The sequence below is a fragment of the Phalangium opilio genome, unplaced genomic scaffold (genome assembly GCF_054372755.1).
Source record: "Phalangium opilio isolate 3A_F unplaced genomic scaffold, DU_Popi_V2 ptg000209l_1, whole genome shotgun sequence".
NCBI lineage: Eukaryota > Metazoa > Arthropoda > Arachnida > Opiliones > Phalangiidae > Phalangium > Phalangium opilio.
In genome coordinates this window covers 13,691,216-13,715,926 of record NW_028324217.1, presented here as the reverse complement: position 1 = coordinate 13,715,926, position 24,711 = coordinate 13,691,216, and the positions used below count along the sequence as shown (strand labels likewise).

General features: G+C 43.6%; 3 protein-coding genes and 2 non-coding genes across 6 annotated transcripts; 2 read left to right on the top strand and 3 right to left on the bottom strand.

Moving 5' to 3' along the window:
• Positions 1-719: 719 nt before the first annotated feature.
• Positions 720-1,730, bottom strand: LOC149620741 (uncharacterized). Its single transcript, XM_089854081.1, has one exon. The coding sequence runs from the start codon at positions 1,719-1,721 to the stop codon at positions 729-731; it is 993 nt and encodes a 330-aa protein (XP_089710207.1). The 5' UTR covers positions 1,722-1,730; the 3' UTR covers positions 720-728.
• Positions 1,731-3,486: 1,756 nt separating this feature from the next.
• LOC149620740 (uncharacterized) lies at positions 3,487-5,598 on the bottom strand. Of its 2 annotated transcripts, XM_089854083.1 has the most exons (3): positions 5,275-5,598; positions 3,727-5,185; positions 3,490-3,658 (listed from the first exon to the last, which is right to left on the bottom strand). In XM_089854083.1, exons 2-3 carry the CDS (start codon positions 4,282-4,284, stop codon positions 3,620-3,622), a joined length of 597 nt encoding a protein of 198 aa, XP_089710209.1. In that variant the 5' UTR covers positions 4,285-5,185; positions 5,275-5,598; the 3' UTR covers positions 3,490-3,619. The 2 variants fall into 2 exon arrangements, with proteins under 2 accessions (XP_089710208.1, XP_089710209.1); XM_089854082.1 differs by having other exon boundaries at positions 3,487-5,185.
• Positions 5,599-6,134: 536 nt separating this feature from the next.
• On the bottom strand, positions 6,135-10,712 carry LOC149620739 (uncharacterized). Its single transcript, XM_089854584.1, has one exon. It carries the CDS (start codon positions 10,710-10,712, stop codon positions 6,135-6,137), a length of 4,578 nt encoding a protein of 1,525 aa, XP_089710710.1.
• Positions 10,713-13,445: 2,733 nt separating this feature from the next.
• Positions 13,446-13,518, top strand: TRNAV-CAC (transfer RNA valine (anticodon CAC)). The gene has a single exon. It is a non-coding gene; the product is annotated as a tRNA-Val (tRNA).
• Positions 13,519-13,582: 64 nt separating this feature from the next.
• On the top strand, positions 13,583-13,655 carry TRNAV-CAC (transfer RNA valine (anticodon CAC)). The gene has a single exon. It is a non-coding gene; the product is annotated as a tRNA-Val (tRNA).
• Positions 13,656-24,711: the final 11,056 nt, after the last annotated feature.

Genomic DNA, 24,711 nt, shown 5'->3' with positions numbered 1-24,711 from the left:
ATGAACGTTGTTAATAAAGCGGACTCTTCCTCCAGTGGGACTTGCCAATAACCGCTATTGGCGTCGAGCTTAGAAAATATTTTCGCACCGGCTAACTGTCCGAGTAGATGATCGACAGAAGGCAGTTGGAACCGTTCTCGTCTGATGAATTTGTTCAGGTGGGTTAAATCAACGCATATCCTCAGATTCGGGCGTTTGGTATCCTCAGTCATTTTGGCCAGTAATTTCTCTTCTTTCTTCTTGACGACGACCAATCAGTTGGTGTGTCAATTTTTGATATCACACCTTTCTGAACCTAATGTTCTAGCTCGTGTTTCACCGCATCCATCAATGGAATTGGGACTCTTCGAGGTGTTGTGGGCGAGAAAGGCCTGGCATCTGGTACGAGCGATATCTTGTACGGTGTCTTCATTTTGCCCAATCCATTGAAGAGGGTCGGGAACTCCTTTATTGGATCGAACGGTGTTTTAATTGAAGTTTCAATGTCTCTAACCATGGTTATCAATGAAAGGTCCTCGCTAGCCCTGAGACCGAGGAGCGGGACTTGCAAATCATGTACGACGTAAAGGTTATCCTGGATGATGGTACACCCATAACGGAAGGACGCTCGTATTTTTCCGGCGGTTCTTAGGAGAGTTTTACCAGGTCCATAGAGGCGTTTCTCGGAATCCAGTAACTTGATGTTGTTGAATTTAGAATGATATAGGTTCGTGGGGATAACATTGACGTTATCTGTCTGGAAGGTCGTTGATATGGACAGTGATCATCCATCTATGTTGTCTTGATATGGTCTGAGTCTCCTGAAGGATCGGATCGGCAATAGATCCGATAAAGAAATCGTTAGACATGCAATCTACTGTCTGAATGTGGGTGACTTCTGCGTCTTCAATTCTCTCAACTTGGTTGACATTGCGCCTTTGACAAACTTGTGCGTAGTGGCCCATTTTCTCACATTCGAAGCATCGTACATTTTTGGCTGGGCATTTCTCCCGTGGGTGGTTGGGAATGGCTCCGCAACGAGGGCAGCGATTGGTACTTTTAGAGCGGAACTCTTGAGAAGGTTTCTTATACTGAAGGTCTGACGCAGGACGTCTTCCATTAAAACGTGTAGGCCTTTGAGGCCTGTAGTTGGAAGTTCCGATGCTGTCGACGTGTGGAAGCGTGTTGAGGCTGTTGAAGCTGTTCAAATCCCTCTGTTCACGTTGTCTGTCTTCCATGCTGCGTACGCGTTGGATGGCTTGCTCCAAAGTGAGGGCAGGATCATCTTGAAGGCGTTCGGACAACGCTTTATCTCGAATTCCAACGACTATACGGTCCCGGATTAATTCGTCCCTCAGGTTTCCATACTGACAGTGCTCGGCCAAGGCATATAACTGCGTAATGAAGTCGTCGGCACTTTCCGCTTCTCGTTGGGCACGAGAGTTGAATTTTGCTCGATCATAGATGGTATTTCGCCGGATGATGAAATGACTAGTGAATTTGTCGCTTACAGTCTTAAATTCTTTTTGGTGCGCAGATGTGAGGCCAAAAGAGGTAAAAATGTCCTCGGCTTGTTCTCCCATGAGGTATATCAACGCGTTAACTTGTTCTTCTTCTCCCTTAGTATTGAGGCCTGATGCAAGGCGAAAACGTTCAAAACGGCGCAGCCATTTAGGCCAATCACTGGGACAGGAAAAGTTGAACGGCTCAGGGGTAGACACGTGAAACGCTGTTGACGCCATGAGGGAGACGGAAAGCACGGGAGAGAAACCAAACTGTAGCGGAAAACGCGTGAAACGCGACGTAAACCGTAAGCCTCGGCACGGGGAGAAAAAACACAACGCGACTCACGACAAACGAGGGAACGGGCGAAAAAGCGAAACAACTTCTGACACCATGTTGTGTTTCTTAATTAACTACTTAAAAAGAACACATTTAAAGTTACTGAAACGTCAGTTTTATTTAATGCATATTAGCACGCGTCCGGGATAACAACTAATCGGAATAAAGCCGACGATCCGTTTATATAATAAAAGACTGGGTTCAATCCAGTTCAGTTCAGACTTAAAACTAGAGATACAACATTGGAGGCGCAATGCCAGTTATACAACAGTTGCTGGAAAACTTCTGGTGCAGTGGATTTGCCATATGGCATTCTCAGAAAGCGAAACCTTCCAAATGGAGTTCCCATGGTAAGCAGGTAGCTACTTGGTTCATCCAATTCCACTTGCCAGAAGGCGGTCTTTGCATCGATAACTGTATAATAGTTTGACTTTGGAATCCTCGCTAGCACATCCTCTGGAGATGGAAGTTGGTAAACTTCTCGGCGTAGCCATATGTTTAGGGCTCTTGGATCCAAGCAAATTCTTACAGACCCTTGGGGTTTTGGTATGACCACCATTGGATGCACCCACTCCGTGGGATCTGTAACACTTTTAATAATTCCCATGTTTTCCGTGCGAATTAGTTCAAGCCTTACAGCTTCTTGCTGTTGTTGTGGAATTCTTCGGGGGGCGTGTATTACCGGCTCTGCTCCAGATGCTAATTTTACCGTATGTACTCGAGGAAGTTTGCCCAGTCCCCTGAAGACATTTGCAAAATTTTGAATTATTTTAACTTGGCTGGAGGCGCTGAGAATTGTGTCGGATGTGGAATTCGACCACCATTTCCCTTATGTTGGCTGACATTACATGTGCTAACTGGCTGTTCGTTCGGGGCTTCTTGGACTATGCTTCCCTTATTCGTTTTCGGTTGATCTTGGATACTGTGTACGTTTTGGGTATTTATTGTGAGCTCTCTCCTTACTATTCCTAGTGCGGTACATATTTTGAGGCCTACGATAGTTGGTGCAGGTATGTTGACAATGTAGAACGTTGTGTACACATAATTCCCTCTAAAGCCACACTTTAGCCTACATTCTCCGAGCAGTTTTAATTCTTCTCCCGAGTAGGTTCTGATCTTAGCTCTAGTTGCCATTATGGGTGCTCTATTCCGCTCCGGTATGATTAGGTATGTATTGTAAGACATTACATTTGCTTGTGCCCCAGTATCAATCTTCATAGGTAGACGTTCCATTTCAATTTGGATTTCTTCGACCCATTCCTCTAATCCATTATTGTTGATTATATTAACTTTTAAAAGCATTCCTAGAAAGAGGGCCTCTTCTTCCACATTAGGTTGTAATGTCATACTTTGATTCGTTCGGTTCCAGTCGTGTTTTGAAAGGGTCGAGAGTTCATAGCTAGGGCCGCAATTGGAGTAGATTGCACTCGCGATTCCACCTTCTATTGGAACTTCTTGCCCTACTGCCCCCTGAGTCTGCCAATGGTTATTTATAATTTGCTCTTGCTCTTGGGTCTCCGCCGGTGTGTCTTCTTGCACTAGACAGTGGACTGATGGAGATGGTGGGCTCATCCTGTAGTGGCCCATTTTGCCACAATTATGGCAAGGTCGACCTTGAGCCGGGCAGAATTGGTAAGAGTGTATTTTGCCGCAGTTGGTACAGCCTTATCTATTATCTGGTTGGTTTGAAAGCCCTCTCCCGAATTGAGGATGCCTTGGCCATGCAGTATTAGGCCTAATTTGAGGTGAATAGCCACGCGATCTTCCACTCTGTGCGAAATAAGGTGTTGAATGGAATCTAGTTGTTTGGTGGTACGGCTGTCTTGGCCCTTGTCCTCTAAACCGAACCATAGGCCTGTAACTCAGACTTGGTTGCCCTCGTTGGTTATGTATGGCATGAATTACCGGTATATCATATCCATTAACTTGCTGCAAACCCTTCTTTGAAGATTCCGCTGTTTTACAGATCGAAATTGCCTTCGGTAAATCCAAGTCGTCCGTGTCGAGCAGTTTCTCCCTTACTGTTTGATCTATAATTCCCAATATAATGCGGTCCATTATCAAGCCTTCTTTTAGTGTACCGAATTCACAGTTTGCCGCTTTAGTCCTTAGGCTGGTGACATACTCATCTATGGATTGGCTTGGTTCTTGGTTCGTTTTGTAAAATAAATGTCTTTTCACGGTGAGACTCATATACGGTTTAAAATGGCCGTCAAACGCAGTTAGAACATCTGCTGATGTCGGATGGGCCTCGGTCTCTATGTACGCAAAGGAGCTATACAACTCGACTCCTATGTCCCCGATAGTATGGAGTAAAATCGCAAGCTGCTGAGCAACTGGTTTAGTATCCAATCCGATAGCCGCTGCGTAGTACTGGAATCTCTGTTTCCAACGACGCCATTCCTGAGCCGGATTATCGGCAGGCACAAAAGGAGGTGGTGGTTGATAGACTGTTGCCATCATTATGTCGACGTACGCCGTACGAACAACAGGTTGAAGTAAATTATGATGCAATGGATGATGCTGAATTCTTCCTCTTGTCTGATGCCGAAATTCTCACATTGACTTCTTAAGGCGCATTCTTCAATTTACAATTTTCCCTCGCTGTACACACGTATGATGGGGTTGTTAGGTACTTCTGACACCATGTAGTGTTTATTCTAATTACTCTCTATTTTAGTTCTATAATTAATAACTCTCTTTACTTTCGTTAACAATATTTATTCGGTTTAAAACATTACTATCTCTCTCAAGATCGAGTCGAAGACTGTCGTTCCCTGATCCCGATTCCCCCTGCCTCTTTAGTTTACATGAATCGGTTCAGTTCAGTTCTACCTTATTAATTTCGGTACCAGATCCCAGAATCCCACAACAGCCTCACGAATTGCCGGGATAGGGCTTTCGAGTTTGAGCAAATTTCACTGGCCGTCTTCCTCGATATTGAGGGGGCCTTTGATAAGGTGTCCAGCTCGGTTATTACTGAAGCTGTTAAGGTATTTGGTATCAGCGACACTCTTGGCCGGTGGATCAAGTCCATGCTTACCGCTCGCGAGGTGACGACGTCCCTCCTTGGGGACTCTCTGGGGGTGACCACCAGCATGGGCTGACCTCAGGGTGGAGTTCTCTCCCCCTGTTGTAGAGTCTGGTGGTGGACGAGCTCTTGGGGTTGCTCGAGGGTGTAGGGAGCTGCCGGTGCTTCGGGTATGCGGACGATGTGGCGATAGTAATTACCGGGAAATTCCCGGCTACTATCGCCACGCTTATGAGCTCTGGTCTCTCTAACGTGGAGCAATGGTGCCGGGTGGTTAACGTCATTGTTAATCCTGGCAAAACTGCCCTTGTTCTTTTGAGGAATACTAAAGACCTGTTCAATGATATCTCCTTTTTTAGGCAGGTTCTGACAAAGTTTTCCGAGGTGAAATACCTGGGGGTGACTTTCTATTTCAGACTTACATGGAAGCCGCACCTTGATCGGTGCATCAAGAAGGCCAAAATGCTTTTCTGGAGAACCAGGAGCTCTGTCGGCAAGACTTAACGCCTCAACCCCAAAGCCGTACACTGGCTTTACACTGGGATAATTAGACCGATAATATCGTGCGGGGCGCTTGTCTGGTGGACGAGGGTCCGGCTCAAGACGGTGCAGGCTTCAAAGGCTGGCCTGCATTGGTATCACGGGGCCCATGAGATCGACCCCGACTGCTTCCCTGGAGATACTCCTTGGCATGCTTCCTCTTCATCTCTTCGTTGAGAAGGAGGCTGCCATGGGTGCCTACAGGCTCTACAATAATGGATGCTGGGTACCGAGACTTTGGGATCACAGCCATACTAAGCTTTTCCAGGAGTATGCTGCACTTGAACCATCGCTTGTTACGTGTGATTAAATGACACATTGCTTTAAGAATTAATATGGTTTATTCGACTGCATAACTGGAGTCTATGACTGCGCGAGTCCGAGTGCCGGCCGCTAGCCGAGCCTTCCACGGACTCCTCTCCTAGATGACGTCATCCTTGTTAAGAGGATGGCGTCCTCTAGTGGAAGTTATTACAAGTACTAATAGGTACGAAATTCAAATGTAACATCTTTTTTTCTCCCGACAGTTTTAAATAGAAATGAATGAATAAAAACAAATACATCTCTTTTTCTCCCGACAGTTTTAAATAGAAATGAATGAATAAAACCAAATGTATTTCTTCCGACAGTTTTAAATAGAAATGAATAAAAATAAAAACAATGTAAAATGTAATTGTCTTTGTGTATCTTCTTAATTATCTGCTTTAGCTCAGTTCGTTTGCCTTATCTGTTTCAGTTCTGTTTAGGTGTTGTTTTTCTTCTTCTTTTCATCTTCCTTCTTCTTCTTCTTCACGTCTTCTCTTCGGTTCGTCTGTAGCGGATCCCTTTCGGAAACGGCCGGTGAGCTTTGGAAGCGCAGGGGCCGGATGTTAGGCCTGCCACAACGAGTTGTGGGCCACGCTGGTGGCAGGGAAACGGGAGGAAAGGCGGGTAGGCCACGGGGGAGACCAGTGCTGGTAGGAGAAGTGGTGATGGAAGGGAAAGGATTTGGGGGAGGGGAGTTTGAGACTGGGATCGTGGGTCGCTCTGCTCTAACGTCATCCTCCGCCTCGTCGTCAGCCATCGTGGCTTCAGCATCAGTGAGGTGGGACTCACGGGCCGAAATAGTGGTGGAATGGTGGTCAGAATGAATGTTTGCATAATAAGCCGCGTTTTCGTCAACATCAGTGGTGGAGCGGGGTACGTCCCCGACGGTAGTGAAAGCCATAGGAGTAGACACCGTGATGGGGGGATGTACCGGGGTGGCGTAATCCAGAGGAGGTGGTGCCGAAAAGCGCGGAGCAACGAAAACCGGTTCGTGTCGGAGGTGGGAACGCGTGCGCCGAAATATTTGTCCGCGATCAGTGCGGATGACATATGAGCGAGGTTCTGGGCCGATGGATAACACCGTTGCAAGGGACCAGTTGCGGTGGCCTTCGAGGTAACGGACACGTTGTCCTATGTGTAGCGGAGGGAGAAAGGCTGTAGCCCTGTCGTTAAAACGTGTGACCATGCGATCTTGTTGTTGTTGAAGTAATTGACGGTCGTCGGTAGTTGGGTAATTAGGATGGAGTGTGTCCGTATGTGTGGTTAAAGGCGTCCAAATTCTGCGGCCCATGCACATCTCAGCGGGCGAGGGGAGCATGCCACGGGGGGTGGAGCGATAGTCCATGAGGACGAAAGACAAATCCTTGCCATCTTGTTGAGCCTTGATGAGCGAATTCTTGATGGTTTGAATCGTTCGCTCAGTTAAACCGTTGGATTGGGGGTAGTATGGCGACGAAGTGATGTGTTCAACGCCCCATTGTTCGAGGAAAAGTTGAAAACCGGCAGAATTGAACGGTGGGCCATTATCGGAGACCAGTCGTTGAGGGGCCCCATGGCGGGCAAAATGTGGTTGGAGAAACCCAATAACGCTAGGGAGGGCGGTACTGTTCAATTCGCGTGCCTCAACAAAACGGGAATAGTAATCCACTAGGATGATATAAGATTTGGAACCGACGTGAAAGAAGTCTGTCCCCGCGGTCTCCCATGGGAGCCGGGGTACTGGGTGGGGATGCATCGGCATAGGGTAATTAACGCGGGCCCTGTTATTGCAGGTGTCGCAAGCTTGTATGAACCGCGTAACGTCATCAGACAGACGAGGCCAAAACAAATGGAGTTTGGCCTTTGCAAGGCAGGAATTAATGCCTTGGTGCGAGCCATGGATGGTCCGGAGCGCTTCCTGTTGAAGCGAGACCGGAACGACGAGAGTGGCACCCCTGTATAAAAGGCCATCTATGACGTGGAGCTCGTCTTGGTGGGCCCAGTAAGGACGTAAATCAGGACTCAGTTGTTTGGAGGAGCGGGGCCAGCCAGAGGCCGAAAAGTGTATCAGCTGTTGCAGGATGGGATCCTGGGCAGTGGCTTGCTGGTATCGGTCAAGTTGGGTCAGCGGTAGAGTTGATGTGGCATAAACCGCGGTATAAGGGCCCTCTAGGAGGTCGGTGTTGACCAGCATATGCGGTTGCGGAGCCCGAGAGAGCATGTCGGCTATGTGTAAGTGGGAGCCGGGAACGTACACCAAATCCATGTGGTACCGAAACAATCGCATGAGGAGCCGTTGAAGCCGAGGTGAGAGTAGGTGGATCGGTTTTTTAACAACACCCAGAAGAGGGTTGTGGTCTGTGTTCACAGTAAACTTGGTGCCAGCAACGTAAAAATTAAAATGCTCGCACGCAAATACAATGGCAAGCAATTCTTTTTCTATTTGGGCATAACGGCACTGCGTAGGGGTCAGAGAGGTGGAGGCGTACTCGACAGGTTTGCCGTTTTGGAGAAGCGCCGCACCAATGCCGGTTTGACTGGCGTCAACAGAGAGCGTTATTGGTTGATTAGGGTCGAAATAGGCCAATGCAGGAGCTGTGGAGGCGAGCTGCTTGAGAGATTCGTAGTGAAGTTGATGGTCGTCTTCCCATTGGAAAATGGCATCCTTTTTTAGTAGTGCGCGAAGAGGGGTTGTATCGGCATTGACTCCTGGCAGAAAACGCATAATGTAGTTAATCATGCCAAGAAAACTTTGAAGTGCAGCTCTATCCTTAGGTGGGGGTAAGGAGCAAATGGCTGACACCTTGGCGGGGTCCACCTCCACCCCATTTTCAGTGACAATGTGGCCAATATATTTGACCCGTGATACTGCTAAACGCATTTTCTTCTTTCCAAAGCAGAGGCCACTAGCCTGCGCCCGTTCCAGGACACGACATAATAACGATGTGTGGGTGGCAATGTCAGGGGAGGCCATGAGAAAATCGTCGGTCGATATATGAACGTCTGGGAATTCATTCACGGGAAAGATGTGGCGGAGAGTTTGCTGGCAAACTTCCGAGCCAGTGACGAGGCCATTAGGGTAACGAAGGTACCGAAATCGACCATGTGGTGACGCAAAGGTACATAAGTGTGAACTGGGTTCAGTAAGTTCTATGTGCCAGAAAGCACTTTGAACGTCGAGGACGGTAAAAATTTTCTTCCCGCTGAGGGACGCAAAGATTTCCTGAGTGGTTGGTAGGGGGAACGGTTGCCGTTTGATGGAAGCGTTCAGCCGTCGTGGGTCCAGACAGATGCGAACGGAACCATCCGGTTTGGGAGTGACCACCATCGGGTGAACCCAAACGGAAGGGCCGGAAACCGGAACAATAATGCCCAGTTGTTGCATTCTTTCAAGCTCGAGGCGGACAGGTTCCCGAAAAGTGTGCGGGACCTGGTGAGCGGCGCTGATGGATGGTATAGGGTTAGTCTTTAGTTCGATATGATGCTGTCCGGGCAGCTTGCCAACGTTATCAAACACTGTATGGTATTGGGCTATAATGTCATCGGGCGTAGCGTCGATCAGCGGGCCCGGTTCCAAAGCGGAGACGTGCTTGGACGGCAAAGGACCCAGAGGGTAACAATGGTGCTGTATGATCCCCAATTGTAAAGAGGCGGTTGCCCCCAGTATGGGAACGCGATCGTCCGTGGTGACGTAAAAAGGGAATGTGTTCGCAGCGGTATAGGATGAGCATGGGATATCGAGGACACCTGCCATCGAGACAGGGTGACCCGAGCAGGCCATAACCTTGTACTGTGGTGGCCGCAAGGCGGGCCGAGAGTTGAACATGTCATACAGTTTGAAAGGAATAATGTTCACCTGTGACCCAGTGTCTATTTTGAAGGTCACTGGGGTATCAAAAAGGTAAATACGATCATGGATTTCATCCTCAGTGGCGCCAGGGAACTGCGGAGCGATTTGGAGCTGATTAATCTCGCTACAAAGGGTGAGGCTGTAAGAACAGTACTCGTTGGGAAGATCGACGTAGGACAGGTCAGGGTCAAAGGGGACTTCCGGTTCGGGATAGTATTCTTCTTCGTGAAGGGCATGGGCGGAGCGACAAACCGTAGCCCAGTGCCCCGTGCGTTGGCATTTGAGACAGCGTGATAAACGGGCCGGGCAAGGACCGGAAACGTGCGTCGGATGGCCACAGTTAGGACAACGAGCCCCCTGGGAAGGTCGTTGGGACGGATAGTGCTGCCGTTGGAAGGTGCGGCTTGGATTTTGGTTAGACGGCGTTCGGTTGGACGAAGGCGGGCGATTGGTAGCGTTATGAGGAATACTACGAGGTTGGGACGGAAAGTTCTCCGAAGGCTGAGGATGATTGGTTCGTTGGTATTGCGGAGCCCCGTTGGAAGGATATTGAGCGCGTGAGCGGGTCCCAGATTGGCCAGGAGGGCGGCGGTGTAGAGCATCAACCGTAGGCGCGGCGTATGGAGCCTTGGGAGCAATATTAGCGGACCCCATCGCGCCAGCATGAAGAGAAGCAATTTCATCAGCCTGGCAGATTGTCACGGCTTCTTCGAGCGTAAGAGCGGGTATTGCAAGGAGGTCTTTACGGACCTTGTCACTACGAATACCGCACACGAGCTGAGTGGCGATAAGTGAGTTCGTCAAAGTCAAAAATTCACAATTTTGCGCTTTCGTCTTTAAGTCAGTGAAAAAATTGTCAAAGGTTTGCGACGAACTTTGTGTCGTTTGAAAGAACGAATACCGAAGATACGTTATGTTTTTATATGGGCGATAATAGGCATCGAAAGCCTCAAAAATCACAGCCAATGTACGGTCGTCACCAACAGGTAAAATTGGTAGAGTTTTGTAAATACGACGCCCATCAGGGCCTAATATATGTAAAAACGTAGCACGTTGCTTTGCTACGGTTGCAGTGCTTAAATCAGCAGCGACTGCATAAATCTCAAAACTTTCTTTGTATTCTGTCCAGGAAGAAGCGGGGTCCGCGCCGGGAACGAAAACAGGCGGACTCTTGAACGACGTCATCGTGGTCGCCAAGGCCCGAAATGAACGAGACAATAGCGCGACTAAAACACGTTATTACCGTGCTATTCGATACGCGAAACGCGAAATAAAAACGTAGTACACGAAATAGAAGCGAGGTTAGCGATATCCCACCTCTATCACCATGTTACGTGTGATTAAATGACACATTGCTTTAAGAATTAATATGGTTTATTCGACTGCATAACTGGAGTCTATGACTGCGCGAGTCCGAGTGCCGGCCGCTAGCCGAGCCTTCCACGGACTCCTCTCCTAGATGACGTCATCCTTGTTAAGAGGATGGCGTCCTCTAGTGGAAGTTATTACAAGTACTAATAGGTACGAAATTCAAATGTAACACGCTGACGATGTGCTCTGACAAAACCGTTACCAGTTTTGATTTTACAAAGCCATTCAGCATCCACTTCCCCAGTCGGGCCGAGTGGACTAACCTGCTGCCTCTTGGTACCGGGAGTGAAACTATTTGGTTCATCGATGGTTCTAAGACTGATTCCGGCGCTCGTGCCGGCTACTACTGCCAAACCACAAGGGTGGGTTTCTCAGAGAGTTTGGGCACCTACGCAAGTGTGTTCCAGGCGGAAATTGCCGCTATCTATTATTGCGCGGACTACTGCACCAAGAAAGAGTATACCGGACGGACTGTGAGAATTTACTCTGACAGTCAGGCCGCCCTGAAAGCGCTGAACCAGTGTCAGATCACTTCTTAACTGGTGCGCAGCTGCCTTGATCTGCTTGTGCAACTGGCGTCCCGCAACAGGATCCAGTTGTACTGGGTGCCGGGGCATAGCAGACATCATGGCAAAGAGCAATCCGATAGGTTTGCTAAAAGGGGGGCGGAGGCCAAGTTCTTGGGACCGGCTCCGGTCGTCCCCATCCCCTACGGGTACGCTAGACGATGCCTGCATGACAGGTTGACTGTCATTTAAAATAAGCTCTGGCGTAATATGGAGGGCGAGAGACAGACGAAACTGTTTGTCAATGGCACCTGCAGGTCTCGGGCTAGGGACCTTATTGCGCTCAGCAGATGAGATACTAGGCTGGTCACCGGTCTTTTGACCGGACACTGTCGGCTAAATAGACACCTCCATCTGATGGGCCTTGCTGACGACCCTCTCTGCCGGTCGTGCCGGGAGAAGGAAGAAACTCCCTCTCACATACTGTGCGAGTGCAATTACTTTGCCTCACTCAGATTAGATCACTTTTATTCACATACTGTGGAGCGCTCGCGGGACTCTTCCATAACAGTGGTACGAATTCTACGTTACGCCGCGGCCACGGGTCTCTTCAAGGCCTGAATATGAGGGTGCACAATATGCCTCTGGCATCGGTGCTAGGACGTGAGCCCCCCTCTCAGGGGCGATCCCTTTGGGGGGGACAGGGGGGAGGCTCCCCCCCTAAAATTTTGTCGAGTTGGCAAATTGACGCTCACTTGGCAAAATGAAGCTCAGGGAAATTGAAAATGGACCTAAAAGGCCAGGGAAATGTCAGGGAAAAATATTTTGGAGTGAAATTGAAATTCTGGAAAACAGTATCAGAGTGACCGGAATCAGAGATTTGAGCAGAGCCAAAAAACGCGGAGCTCGCTTCGCTCGCTCCGAATATAACTTTAATGGAATTCTATTCAAACAAAATAGTATTATTTTATCTATAACAATAACGACTCTTGTCAAAATGATTCAAGTCCAGTGGCGGGTTTAACGGTAAGCGGACTAAGCGGCTGCTTGGGGCCCCGCGATGCCATGGGGCCCCGAATTGAACAGAATTAATTTTCTTCCATTAACAATTTTTTTTAAAGTAAAAAATGGAAGAGACTAATAGTTTTAAAAGGAAATAAATGACGAATATTTTCCCTTTCATCATCCCTCTCTAAGGGCCCAAGATTCTATATTACGGTTGAAATGTATGTATGTCCAATTTGGTCAGCCATCCGTCTCATCTCAAGTGGTATAATAATTGTATAGCCTAAACAGAGGCCAAGCGCATTCGCTGCAGAGTAACCCGGCATTGAACATTTTTCCCTCCTTCAAAGATTTCTCACGAATGCTCTTCGTGATTTTTACTAAGCTGGGTGGTTCTGGAAATTCTCTTACTTATTTTTTCCCCTCAGTCCTTCTTCTCTCGCCTCCCCGCCTGTTTTAGTTTGATTCCCAACCGCTTGGGAGCGTTATCTCAGAGCTCGCGTCTAGACCACGACCGGCTTAGGATATCGGTCGTGGCTGATTTTGAAAATTAATTTTCTCTCCCGCGAATTTCACAAAAAAATTCGGAAGAAGCCCTATACAAAATCTACGACACATCTAGCAGAACTAAATGTTTTTTCTAATAGATGCGCTTGGGCCCTTAGAGAGATGATGATCTTATGGTATTATACCCAAAAGGGATTTATTCTACAGGGCCGGTAGGCCCTTGTAGATATGACTTGATACCGTTTTGTAATGTTAAAGTAATATTCACCCGCTTTTGCTAATTTCCTATGGAGATTAACATGGGTTTTTCGTGATCTTTCCCCACCGCTAACTTAAAAACTACAGCGAAGTTACTTTTCGGAATTATCTTAAATTAACAATTAACTATTCAGGGTGTGCTATCAGCCAGTTTGATCAAAACAATTAAGTCTAAGTATGTTAATTTTAGTTAATTACAGAAGTACGGCTTTGACCATCGTGATTGGACATAATAGTTAGCTAGATCTCTTGGAAAACTCAGTGTTACTACGTATCTGTAGTGTGGTGGTTATCACGTCCGCTTCACACGCGGAAGGTCCCAGGTTCGAGGCCTGGTAGATACATGTATTGACCATCGTGATTGGACAACGAAATAGCTAGATCTTTTGGAAAGCTCAGTATTACCACGTGTCTATGGTGTAGTGGTTATCACGTCCGCCTCACACACGGAAAGTCCCAGGTTCGAGCCCAGGTAGATACATGTTTTAACCATCGTGATTGGACATAATAATTAGTTAGATCTCTTGGAAAACTTAGACTTACCACGTGTCTGTGGTGTAGTGGTTATAATAAATATTTAACAATTATTTCACTTCACTTGGTTTAATAATGTGACATAGGTAGCGTACTTTTTCCCTACTTTTAAAACCATTAAACTAAGTAATATTAGAAGTTCAACAGATTGTCAAAAAAAAGATGTTAAAAGCCACTGTAAATGGTGCTTAAATGCCTAATATTCCCTTAATACTTCCAAATTATATTAGTAAATGGCGTGAATTGATCATAGAAATGGGGTTAAAGTACACCCTAAATGATGTCTTTTTTGGCACTGGAAAAAACAGCATATATGGTGTTTGAATGCACCATTATAATGATAAAATGTTTTCGGAAAATGTAATTGTTCTTGAAAAAGCGTAGATATGTAATTTTTTCAATTAATTTAGAGGGACTAGATCGATTAACAGTAAAATCAGTTGATTGAATTAAATATTGATTAAGGATTGAGTGGGTAAAAATAACTAGAAAAAAATTTCAATATCTGAAACTTCAGTCAATTGATAAACCTCACACATATCGTTTGTTTTTTCGGCCTTGGTCCAAACCAAGACGTTTTTATATAATATAAGAAGACCTAAGTCGCGAGATTATACGCTTCTACTCTTACGCCGGTGTCAGTGGATCGTCTTACAATGACCCAGTCGCTCACTCCCGGTTTCCTCCCGGATTGATCCCAACCGCTCCGAGTCTAGAGACGGAGCGCCTGAAGACGTCACAAAACCGCTCTGAAAAAACTTCTGTCTTTCATTCGGAGCAACTACATTCGGTATTCCGAGCTAGAGCGATGACGTAACACGTAAATTTGGAGCGATCTCGGAGCGCTCTCAGATGACCCAAAAAAACGATTTAAGATAAAATAATAAGTCCCGGCTCGTTTTCCACCCCCCCCCCCCCACCCATTAAGGGGGGATTGTCGACTATCACCGCGCACCGGACGCTATTTTAGGCCTCCTTATATAAATTACTTCTTACAACTATACTACTTAATTTTAATATCTTGAGTTTGGGGGCCCCAAAATGGTTACCGCTTGGGGCCTCCACTTGTCTTAAGCCGCCACTGTTCAAGTCAATTTACAATATTCATTGTACGAGGGAGCATTTGATCTCATTATATCAACTTATAGACGGTGGTTCATTACAAGACACACTTTTATAAAGTCTTTAATTACAAACAGAAGTCCGAATTAAGGAAATCAGTGAAGTGATTTGCTTTGAAAGAGTGTTGGCAACATAGTAAGATTTTACCCGACCCAGCTCTTTTAAGTATCTTCATTTAGTAACTTTTAGTTACTTTCGGTTCACTATTTTTAAAATAATTAGTCACTTTTTCACTTACTAGTAAATTATTAACCTATAATTTCAACAATTTTATATAATAACTAGTTTCAAAGTCTATGTTCGCCATGTGAGTTATTGCAAATGGTCAGGGAAAACTCATGAATTTGATCAGGGAAGTTTGATGAATTTCGTAGGGGAAGTTTGATGAATTTCGTAGGGGAAGTTTGATGAATTTCGTCGGGGAAGTTTGATGAATTTCGTCGGGGAAGTTTGATGAATTTCGTCGGGGAAGTTTGATGAATTTCGTCGGGGGAAGTTTGATGAATTTCGTCAGAGAAGTTTGATGAATTTCGTCGGGGAAGTTTGATGAATTTCGTCGGGGAAGTTTGATGAATTTCGTCGTGGAAGTTTGATGAATTTCGTCGGGGAAGTTTGATGAATTTAGTCGGGGAAGTTTGATGAATTTAGTCGGGGAAATTTTATAAATTTAGTCAGGGATTTTCATTCCAAAACTATTTTACGAAACAGAGTAACATGACACTACATTACTACGTGTCGCTTGGCAAATTTTGGGTTTCAAGTTGGCAAAATTTGGTGGGCTCCCCCTCAAAACCTTGTCTCTTCGGAACGCCCCTGCCCCCTCTCCCCCAATAATAATAATAACAGTATTAAGAGGATACAGAGTGTCATCCTTCTTCTATTATCCCCTTCTGGTAGTATATACAGGTTTCAAATCTAAGATAGGAACAGCGCAATTGTGTGAACCTTTGGTGGAAGCCCCACCATTCGGAGGTTAGACGTTTCTCGTAACCCTAGCCGATCGCCGCGTACATCTTAACCTTTACAATGATGATGGAGATAGAAGCCAGTATGTACAGACTAGTGCCCATGTGGGGTGGACAAAAGACCAGATGATGATGGTGGTTTGAAGCCAGTAAGTACAGATTGGTGTCCATGTGTGATGGACAAAATATCAGAAGATGGTCGTGTTAGAGAGACAAGTGTAAGTGAAATACAATTTTCCAAATTCCCGGGAGCTGTAAATGCTGTCCGGATTACGGACATAGAGAATCATTTGCTCCGATTTGCAAACTGCGAACGTGGTCCCCTGGGGTGTAACAACAGACAGACACACAGACAGAAATTAGAAATCTCCGTGACATACGTCACTCGAAGAGGTGAAAATTCATACAGGGTGTAACAACACACAGATAAGAACGCATCATGATAAATGGCAGATCTATGACCAGGACCGGAAATAAGCAGAGGACACTGGACATTGTCCAATAAAATATTAAAATGTCCCATAATTTTTTTAAAAACTAAGGGGATCACTGGACATTTTGACCAATAAATTTTATGAAGTTTTGGTAGCTTGACTATGAAGATGCGACACTAGTTATGCACACGCCAGTGGACAATGACCAATAAATTTTTCAGTCAAATAGGGGGTCACTGACTCACTGGACACATGTACTTTAAGAAATTTTTCTTATTTCCGACACTATCTATGCCACGCTCTTTAAATAAATTTCTCTCTTCGTGGTTCCCCCCTCCACACACGAGAGAAGAAGAGAAACCATTTTGATAGAAAATTTCTGGTCTGTCGGTTCATAGCGCACGCGCTTTACGAGGAAAGCTTCTCGCGCCATGGTCGGTTAAAAAATCGGTGGCGCCAAGCCAAAAATCCAATTTTTAACGGGTTCTTCTTTGGGAAACCGATGAAAACTTATATTTTTATTTGAAAATGTTCTAATGTTGCATTCGGGAGGGTATGCAACAGGTATTTCCCCTAACGCAGTCGCACGAATTAAGTCTTGTGCTTCAAGAAAGTTTACATACAGTGTGGAAGAGATCAGAGCAACACCTACCTTTGTGGAAAACCCCCAAAACCCCTGACGGACTACTTCACTGCAGTATTTTTTCGAGCTCGTATACAGGGTGTGACATGTGTCATTGTATGCAAATGAGAACGTGCAACAAGTATCATAGTGAATATCGTTTAATGATACCTACGATTAAGCTTAGGAACTAAGGCATCACACTACAAATTAAAGGGCTGTTTGGTTAACCCATCAGCGTAAATGTTCGATGTGCCTACCGTCGTGGTGTAGGCACTCTTCAAGACGATTGTCCATGCCTTGTATTACGTTTTCTAGCATTTGAGGAGTGATTCGTTCAATTGCGCTTCGAATTCTGGCCTTCAAGTCGTCTACATTTAAAGGTTCTGTTGCAAACACCTTCCCCTTAACATATCCCCATAAGAAGAAATCAAGTGGGGTTACGTCAGGGGATCTTGCTGGCCACGGAATTGGTCCACCTCTACCGATCCAACGTTTTGGAAAGTGCTCAGTTAGCCATTTTCGAACATTGACCGCCCAATGTGGTGGCACACCATCCTGCTGGAACCACAGGTCCCGCATCACTGCTAATGGTAATGCGTCTATCGCATCACTAAACTCGTGGCGCAGGAAGTGCAAATACCTGTCACCAGTAATGTTGTCCTCGAAGAAGAAAGGTCCGATGATTCTGTTCCTCAGAATGCCACACCAAACATTTATCTTCCATCGAATTTGATGGTAATGTTGCCGTAACCAGTATGGATTTCGTTGGGTCCAGTAATGTAAGTTATGTCGGTTTACCGTACCATCCCTGTGAAATGTCGCCTCATCAGAAAAAGAACCTTTCTTAAGATCAATGGATCGGCTTCAATTAGCTCGCGCATGGTAAGACAGAAGTCTTGACGTCTTAGGTAGTTATTGTCCGTTAAGGCTTGATGGAGGTGGATATGATAGGGCCGGTAGTGATGCCGATGTAAAATGGCAAGAACGGTTGAATGGCTTAGACCAACCTCTTCTCCGACCGCTCTACTACTAGTATGAGGATTGGCTTCAAAACGTGCTAGAATGTCGACTTCCCTATCATGATTACCAATTATACGGTCTCTTCTACGTTGACGGTCTTGCACGACGAAACTCCCGAAATCTCGTAGGTTGTCTCTAATGTTCGTGAAGGTTCTTCGAACCGGCCTTCGTCAGTTTGGGAAGCGTTCGGCATAAAGCAATGCCGCTTGTTGAACGTTACCGCGACATTCACCCAAAATAAACGTCATGTCCAATTTTTCTCGGTTGGAGTAGGCTGCCATTCGTCTACGACACAGGACTTACAACGTTTATACGAACTAAGCTGCTAGTAACGACGCGTACGTTTGATTGAATAATGTGCCGAATTCTCAGTGCCGCGGAAAATTCTGACCTTCGTAACCTCGTATGGATTCCTTATCTTAGTAGGCAAAAAGCCACGAGTTTAGTGATGCGATAGACGCATTACCATTAGCAGTGATGCGGGACCTGTGGTTCCAGCAGGATGGTGCGCCACCACATTGGGCGGTCAATGTTCGCCAATGGCTAACTGAGCACTTTCCAAACCGTTGGATCGGTAGAGGTGGACCAATTCCGTGGCCAGCAAGATCCCCTGACCTAACCCCACTTGATTTCTTCTTATGGGGATATGTTAAGGGGAAGGTGTTTGCAACAGAACCTTTAAATGTAGACGACTTGAAGGCCAGAATTCGAAGCACAATTGAACGAATCACTCCTCAAATGCTAGAAAACGTAATACATGGACAATCGTCTTGAAGAGTGCCTACACCACGACGGTAGGCACATCGAACATTTACGCTGATGGGTTTACCAAACAGCCCTTTAATTTGTAGTGTGATGCCTTAGTTCCTAAGCTTAATCGTAGGTATCATTAAACGATATTCACTATGATACTTGTTGCACGTTCTCATTTGCATACAATGACACATGTCACACCCTGTATACGAGCTCGAAAATGTACTGCAGTGAAGTAATCCGTCAGGGGTTTTGGGGGTTTTCCACAAAGGTAGGGTATGGTCCCATTTCTCCCAATTCTGTGTTTCCCAAAATACATTTTTATCCCAAACTTTCCGATTCCCAGTTCTCCCAATCTTATATTTCCCAATCGGAATTTTTATCCCAAACTATTCAATTCTCATTTCTCCCAATCGAATGGTTTCGTCTAATATTTTATGCTGCAAATGGTTGCTTTCAAAACGTTAGGTTAGGTTAGGTTATTATCCTATTAATTAGCTGCCACCTTTTCCAAAACATTCTCCTACTAATTAGCTGCTACCTTTTCCAAAATATTCTCCTAATAGTTAGCTGCCACCTTTTCCAAAACAATGGTTCCAATAATTCTTCGCCACCTTTTCCAAAACAATGGTTCCAATAATTCTTCGCCACCTTTTCCAAAATATTCTCCTATTAATTAGTTGCCACCTTTTCCAAAATATTCTCCTAATCAATAGTTGCCACCTTTTCCAAAATATTCTCCTAATCAATAGTTGCCACCTTTTCCAAAATATTCTCCTATTAATTAGTTGCCACCTTTTCCAAAATATTCTCCTATTAGTTAGTTGCCACCTTTTCCAAAATATTCTCCTATTAATTAGTTGCCACCTTTTCCAAAATATTCTCCTATTAATTAGTTGCCACCTTTTCCAAAATATTCTCCTATTAAATAGTTGCCACCTTTTCCAAAATATTCTCCTATTAATTAGTTGCCACCTTTTCCAAAATATTCTCCTATTAATTAGTTGCCATCTTTTCCAAAATATTCTCCTATTAATTAGTTGCCACCTTTTCCAAAGTATTCTCCTATTAATTAGTTGCCACCTTTTCCAAAGTATTCTCCTATTAATTAGTTGCCACCTTTTCCAAAATATTCTCCTATTAATTAGTTGCCACCTTTTCCAAAATATTCTCCTATTAATTAGTTGCCACCTTTTCCAAAATATTCTCCTATTAATTAGTTGCCGCCTTTTCCTAAATATTCTCCTATTAATTAGCTGCCACCTTTTCCAAAACATTCAACAACGCCTGAATTTAATATTTTTCGGTTCATTTGATGTACCTTAATGCTTTAGGGGGGTTGCACATAAGTCAATTTGGATTAGCAGCCCTATCCCTCCAATAAATAAATAAATAAATAAATTCTCCTACTAATTAGCTGCCACCTTTTCCAAAACAATGGTTCCTTTAATTCGTTGCCACCTTTTCCAAAACAATGGTTCCTTTAATTCGTTGCCACCTTTTCCAAAATATTCTCCTATTAATTAGTTGGCACCTTTTCCAAAATATTCTCCTATTAATTAGTTGCCACCTTTTTCTAAATATTCTCCTATTAATTAGCTGCCACCTTTTTCTAAATATTCTCCTATTAATTAGCTGCCACCTTTTCCAAAATATTCTCCTAATAGTTAGCTGCCACCTTTTCCTAAACATTCTCCTACTGAATATGTAAAACATATCATTGTTAATAAAACAAAAAATTCTCTTTGAACTTATTAACATATGTTTTATGCTGAATTGGGACAAAAGAAATTGAGGGAAAAGACATAGTGTTGGGTCAAATGGGATTGGGAAATATGGGAATTGGGAGAAACGGTTTGGGTTAAATGGGAGTAAATCAAAGGTAGGTGTTGCTCTTATCTCTTCCACACTGTATTTCACGTATTTCGTCCAGGGTGAGAAATAAGGCGGTAGCACTGGGCAAATGACCAGTTTATAAATTGCCTTGACCAGTTTATTTATTAAATGCCTGGGGGTCTAGTGGTCACCGTGACCACTTTTTAAATTGCCCTTCTTTAGTAAAAAATAAATTCCCGGGGCACTGTACCAAGGAGTAGTTTTGCTGTATATACAATAAAAGTTTACTTGGAGAAGCCTAACACAACAATTGGTCTCCTGTTATACTACTCCATGGTGACATATTGCTTGTAAGCAATGATACAATGAAGAACAGAAGGGGAAAACGCCGTTATCCGGACCGGACCGGTTAGCACCAGTGCCTAGTAGACTATCTGCGATATGCGTTGTTTTTATGAGTCGTTAGTCTTTCATTGTAAGAGGCTTTAGTGTTTGTAAAGGCCCATTTACACTAGACTAAAATCTTACGTTCACGTCGGCGAAGCCGCTTTGTTCGCTTCATTAGACTGTTCACACTTGTCAACGACTACGTAAAATATTCGCGGGTTTAAGGTTGAAAAAATTCAATTTCGTCGGTCAGTGTCGAGATGGCAGCACCTCTTTTTAGCGCCTTTTCTTTAGCAGACGGCAGACGCGCTCTAGGGCTCTACTCAGTTTGGACTTTATTGGAATGCGATTCGGTTATTTTAGGATTTAAATAAGATGGACAAAAACAACCTGCCTATTTGATTGATTTTTCGCTCTTCTATTGAAAAAATAACTTGCTAACTAATTATTATTTTGCAAAATTAGCGCAGTAGTCTCTTCGGAGTTCATACTTGTTCGAAATAGGCCTAATTCAATGCAAACGTATTTTTCACTTTCAAAATTTCCCACCTTAACTGAACGAGCTCCTGATTGGTTCAAAAAATCAGAGTATATCTCACTCACTTTTTGGTCGTCACTGTCGTCTGCTCTCTTGTCTGAACAGGCAAAGGAACGTTCCGACGCGACCGAAACGAAGTTAACGACACGACCGACGCGAACGTAAGATTTTAGTCTAGTGTAAATGGGCCTTAATACAATAAATTTAAGCACTTCCAACCTAGAAAAGTCTACTCATATTAAAATGGAACATGTTTCCATTAAATGTTCCAAGTTTAATTATTTTTTTAACATATATAAACTAACTTTTGAGTGAGATATAGAAATCAATTCATATAAAACAAATAAACAGTATATAAAACCTAGAGCCATTTCAGTGCAGCTCTGACAGTATGTAGAAATATTAAGTGGTCACTGACCAGTTTTTTAATTAAAACCCTTGGGCTCTACTGGTGAAATGACCAGTTTAAAAATTTTCCTTATTTCTCACCCTGATTTCGTCGATATCTCACTCCAGAATGAGTAGCAGTCGACGCGTTCTTGAAAAGCACAAAGATAAAATCGCTGCATCTCCTGCCGTCGCATAGGATCCTTACTCCTACTTCAAACCATGTTAGAAAATTTCTGATCCAAGGGGGCCGTCATTACGCATCACAGTCCAACTTTCGTTGAGTGTACAAGATTTGAAATCACTATCGATTTTCATGATTTCAATGATTTAAAGGGCTCCACCAGAGGCTTGCACGTGCAAACGGCAGACCGCCTTTTACCTCTTCCAAAGCTACCGCGCCCGCAAGCCGCCGGTGGAGCTCTTTAAGAATGATTTGACCATAGATGGGCACTATCATATCATTTGATAGTTTTACCACTTGATACGATAGAAAACTAAATCTGCCCCAATCAAAGTATCAATTTTGATAGTTATTTTCGAGAAAAATTTGAATTATAATGATCGATTGAGTTTGATAGCTTAGGAAGTGCACTCGAAGTTGATATGATTCATTGATTCGTTGAAATCTTCTAGAGAAAAATATCGATTCTCAACGTGATCTGGCTACTAACCCCATCTTTTAGAAATCATAAAAAATGATAGGCATTATTCCTTGAGAAATATATTGAGTTTTTGAGTGATTTTATTTGGCGACATCTGTTTTCTGATTTGATTTTAAAAAAATTATGAGCTAATCTTTGATAGGCAATATTGATAGTTATGAAAATTTCTGGAAAGATAAGTCGTTTTTTGAATGATATCGAAGTTTTTAATATATTTTAACGTTAGCAAGTGTAGGTTTATTCTATAAGAAGATTCTGTACTTGGTGGTCGTTATAACCCTCTCAAACAAATAAATAAAAATAAAATAAACGATGGTTCAACAGTTCAAACTGTGAAGACGGAGCTTCTTGTATATAGAAGCTCCGTGCTGTCACTGATGTGAACGACTACTCGAGGAGGAAGAACGATTCCACGAAATCATCCAAACGTAGAAGTAGATAAATTAAAGTGTAGATTTTTCTGATTTTTATTACCCACAGTTTTTAATTGCAATTTTTGCCTTTAATTATTATTAGTTAACCGTTTATAGTAGATGGTTTAGATTAAATCAAGAGCGAATAATTTGAAAAAGTTTGGATAGTAGCTTTTGAACTATAGACAGTTAAAAGTCAAACTTGAGAAATGAGATTATGGAAATTATATGATTATATGAAAATATTAGAAATTCTACAAAATCAGGAAATATCAGGAATCGATTAAACAGAGTAAAATTAGGTAGAGACCAAATCAGTTTGATCGAAAACCATCAAATTTAAAGTCCGAAAATTAAATAATCGATTAATTTAGTCGTCCCTAAAGATTTCAATTTGATTTGATAGGCAAAAAATCTATCTAACAATGAGAGCCAATCTAACATATTGAAGGAAGATTTGATAGTTTCACCATCTATGATTTGTTGAGAGGGAAAAAATCTATCTAACAAATAATGCCAGTCTAAAATATAGCTAGAAGAATTGATAGTTTCGCCAAATATGATAGTTTTGAGAGGAAAAATATCTATCTAACCAGCAGTGTCAGTCTAAAATATAGTCAGAAGAGTTGATAGTTTCGCTATCTATGATAGTTTGAGAGGAAAAATATCGATCTAACCAGCAATGTCAGTCTAAAATATAGTCAGAAGAGTTGATAGTTCCGCCATCTATGATAGTTTGAGAGGAAAAAAATCTATCTAAGAAGGAGTTCCACTCTAAAATATAGCCAAAAGAATTGATAGTTTCGCCATCTATGATAGTTTGATAGAAAAAAAATCTATCTAAAAAGGAGTGCCCAACTCTGGATTTGACTGATTTGCTGATTTGAAGCCGATTTGAATGATTTGAGAGCGATTTTCACGATTTCAAAGATTTGTACAGTGATCGGAATTTTACTGATTTATGCAGCGATTTGAACGATTTGATTGATTTCATAGCGATTTTAGTGATTTGCTAGATTTGGGAGGTGATTTATGTGATTTGAAAACCTAGGTGTACGAGATTTGAAGGAGCGACGGCCCCCTCGATCTGATCTTATTTCAAAATTAGTAAAGCGACATAAGAGTTTTTTCCAATGGGCTTGGGATCACCTGATAGCGCTCCGAGATCGCTCCATATTTTGTTGATACGTCATCGCTCTAGCACGGAGGACCGAAAAGACGAAACCCCTTTCAGAGCGGTTTTGTGACGTCATCAGGCGCTCCATTTTGGTCGCTCCGTCTCTCGAGCAGGAGCGGTTGGGATCAATACAGGAGCAAACCTTGGATGAGACTGTAATGGATTGGAAAAGTTCGGTACCTAAGCTCGGGACACGTGATTGCGCAATATCGTTTTTATTTCGGTCGTCGTTTAGTGCTGCCATCATGGAGAAGAATTTTAAATTTGAGAAATTATTTCACCTTGTAAATGACGTAGGTTCGGCAATTTGTCTCTAAGCCTTGAACTAAAAATCCTAACTCAGACTTAAATGTTCATCTACATCAAATTCAATAATTTCTTAGTACATACTAAATTGAATTAATATTTTATACCGTTATTAAGTTAATATCTCTTCAAACCTGAGACTGAGACAGTCTCATCCAAGTTAAAACCGTTAACACTTTACTTTTAAAAAAGATATTGTGAAAAAAACAGACGAGTTTTGAAAAAATTCTACAGTAGGTGTCTCTCAAGTCGTACGACCGAACTAAAAACCCCCAAACAGCCCCCCTTCTGTCCCGAGGTGAGGTACCCGCCGCCCGTGTTAGATGTATGCTATATTCCAATCCATTACAGTCTCATCCAAGCGTGACGGAGGTG

What these genes read in the sequence shown, in the direction of transcription:
- LOC149620740 (XM_089854082.1), bottom strand. Translation starts at nt 4,284, where the DNA reads ATGATGGCAACAGTCTATCAACCACCACCTCCTTTTGTGCCTGCCGAT.
- LOC149620739 (XM_089854584.1), bottom strand. Translation starts at nt 10,712, where the DNA reads ATGACGTCGTTCAAGAGTCCGCCTGTTTTCGTTCCCGGCGCGGACCCC.
- LOC149620741 (XM_089854081.1), bottom strand. Translation starts at nt 1,721, where the DNA reads ATGGCGTCAACAGCGTTTCACGTGTCTACCCCTGAGCCGTTCAACTTT.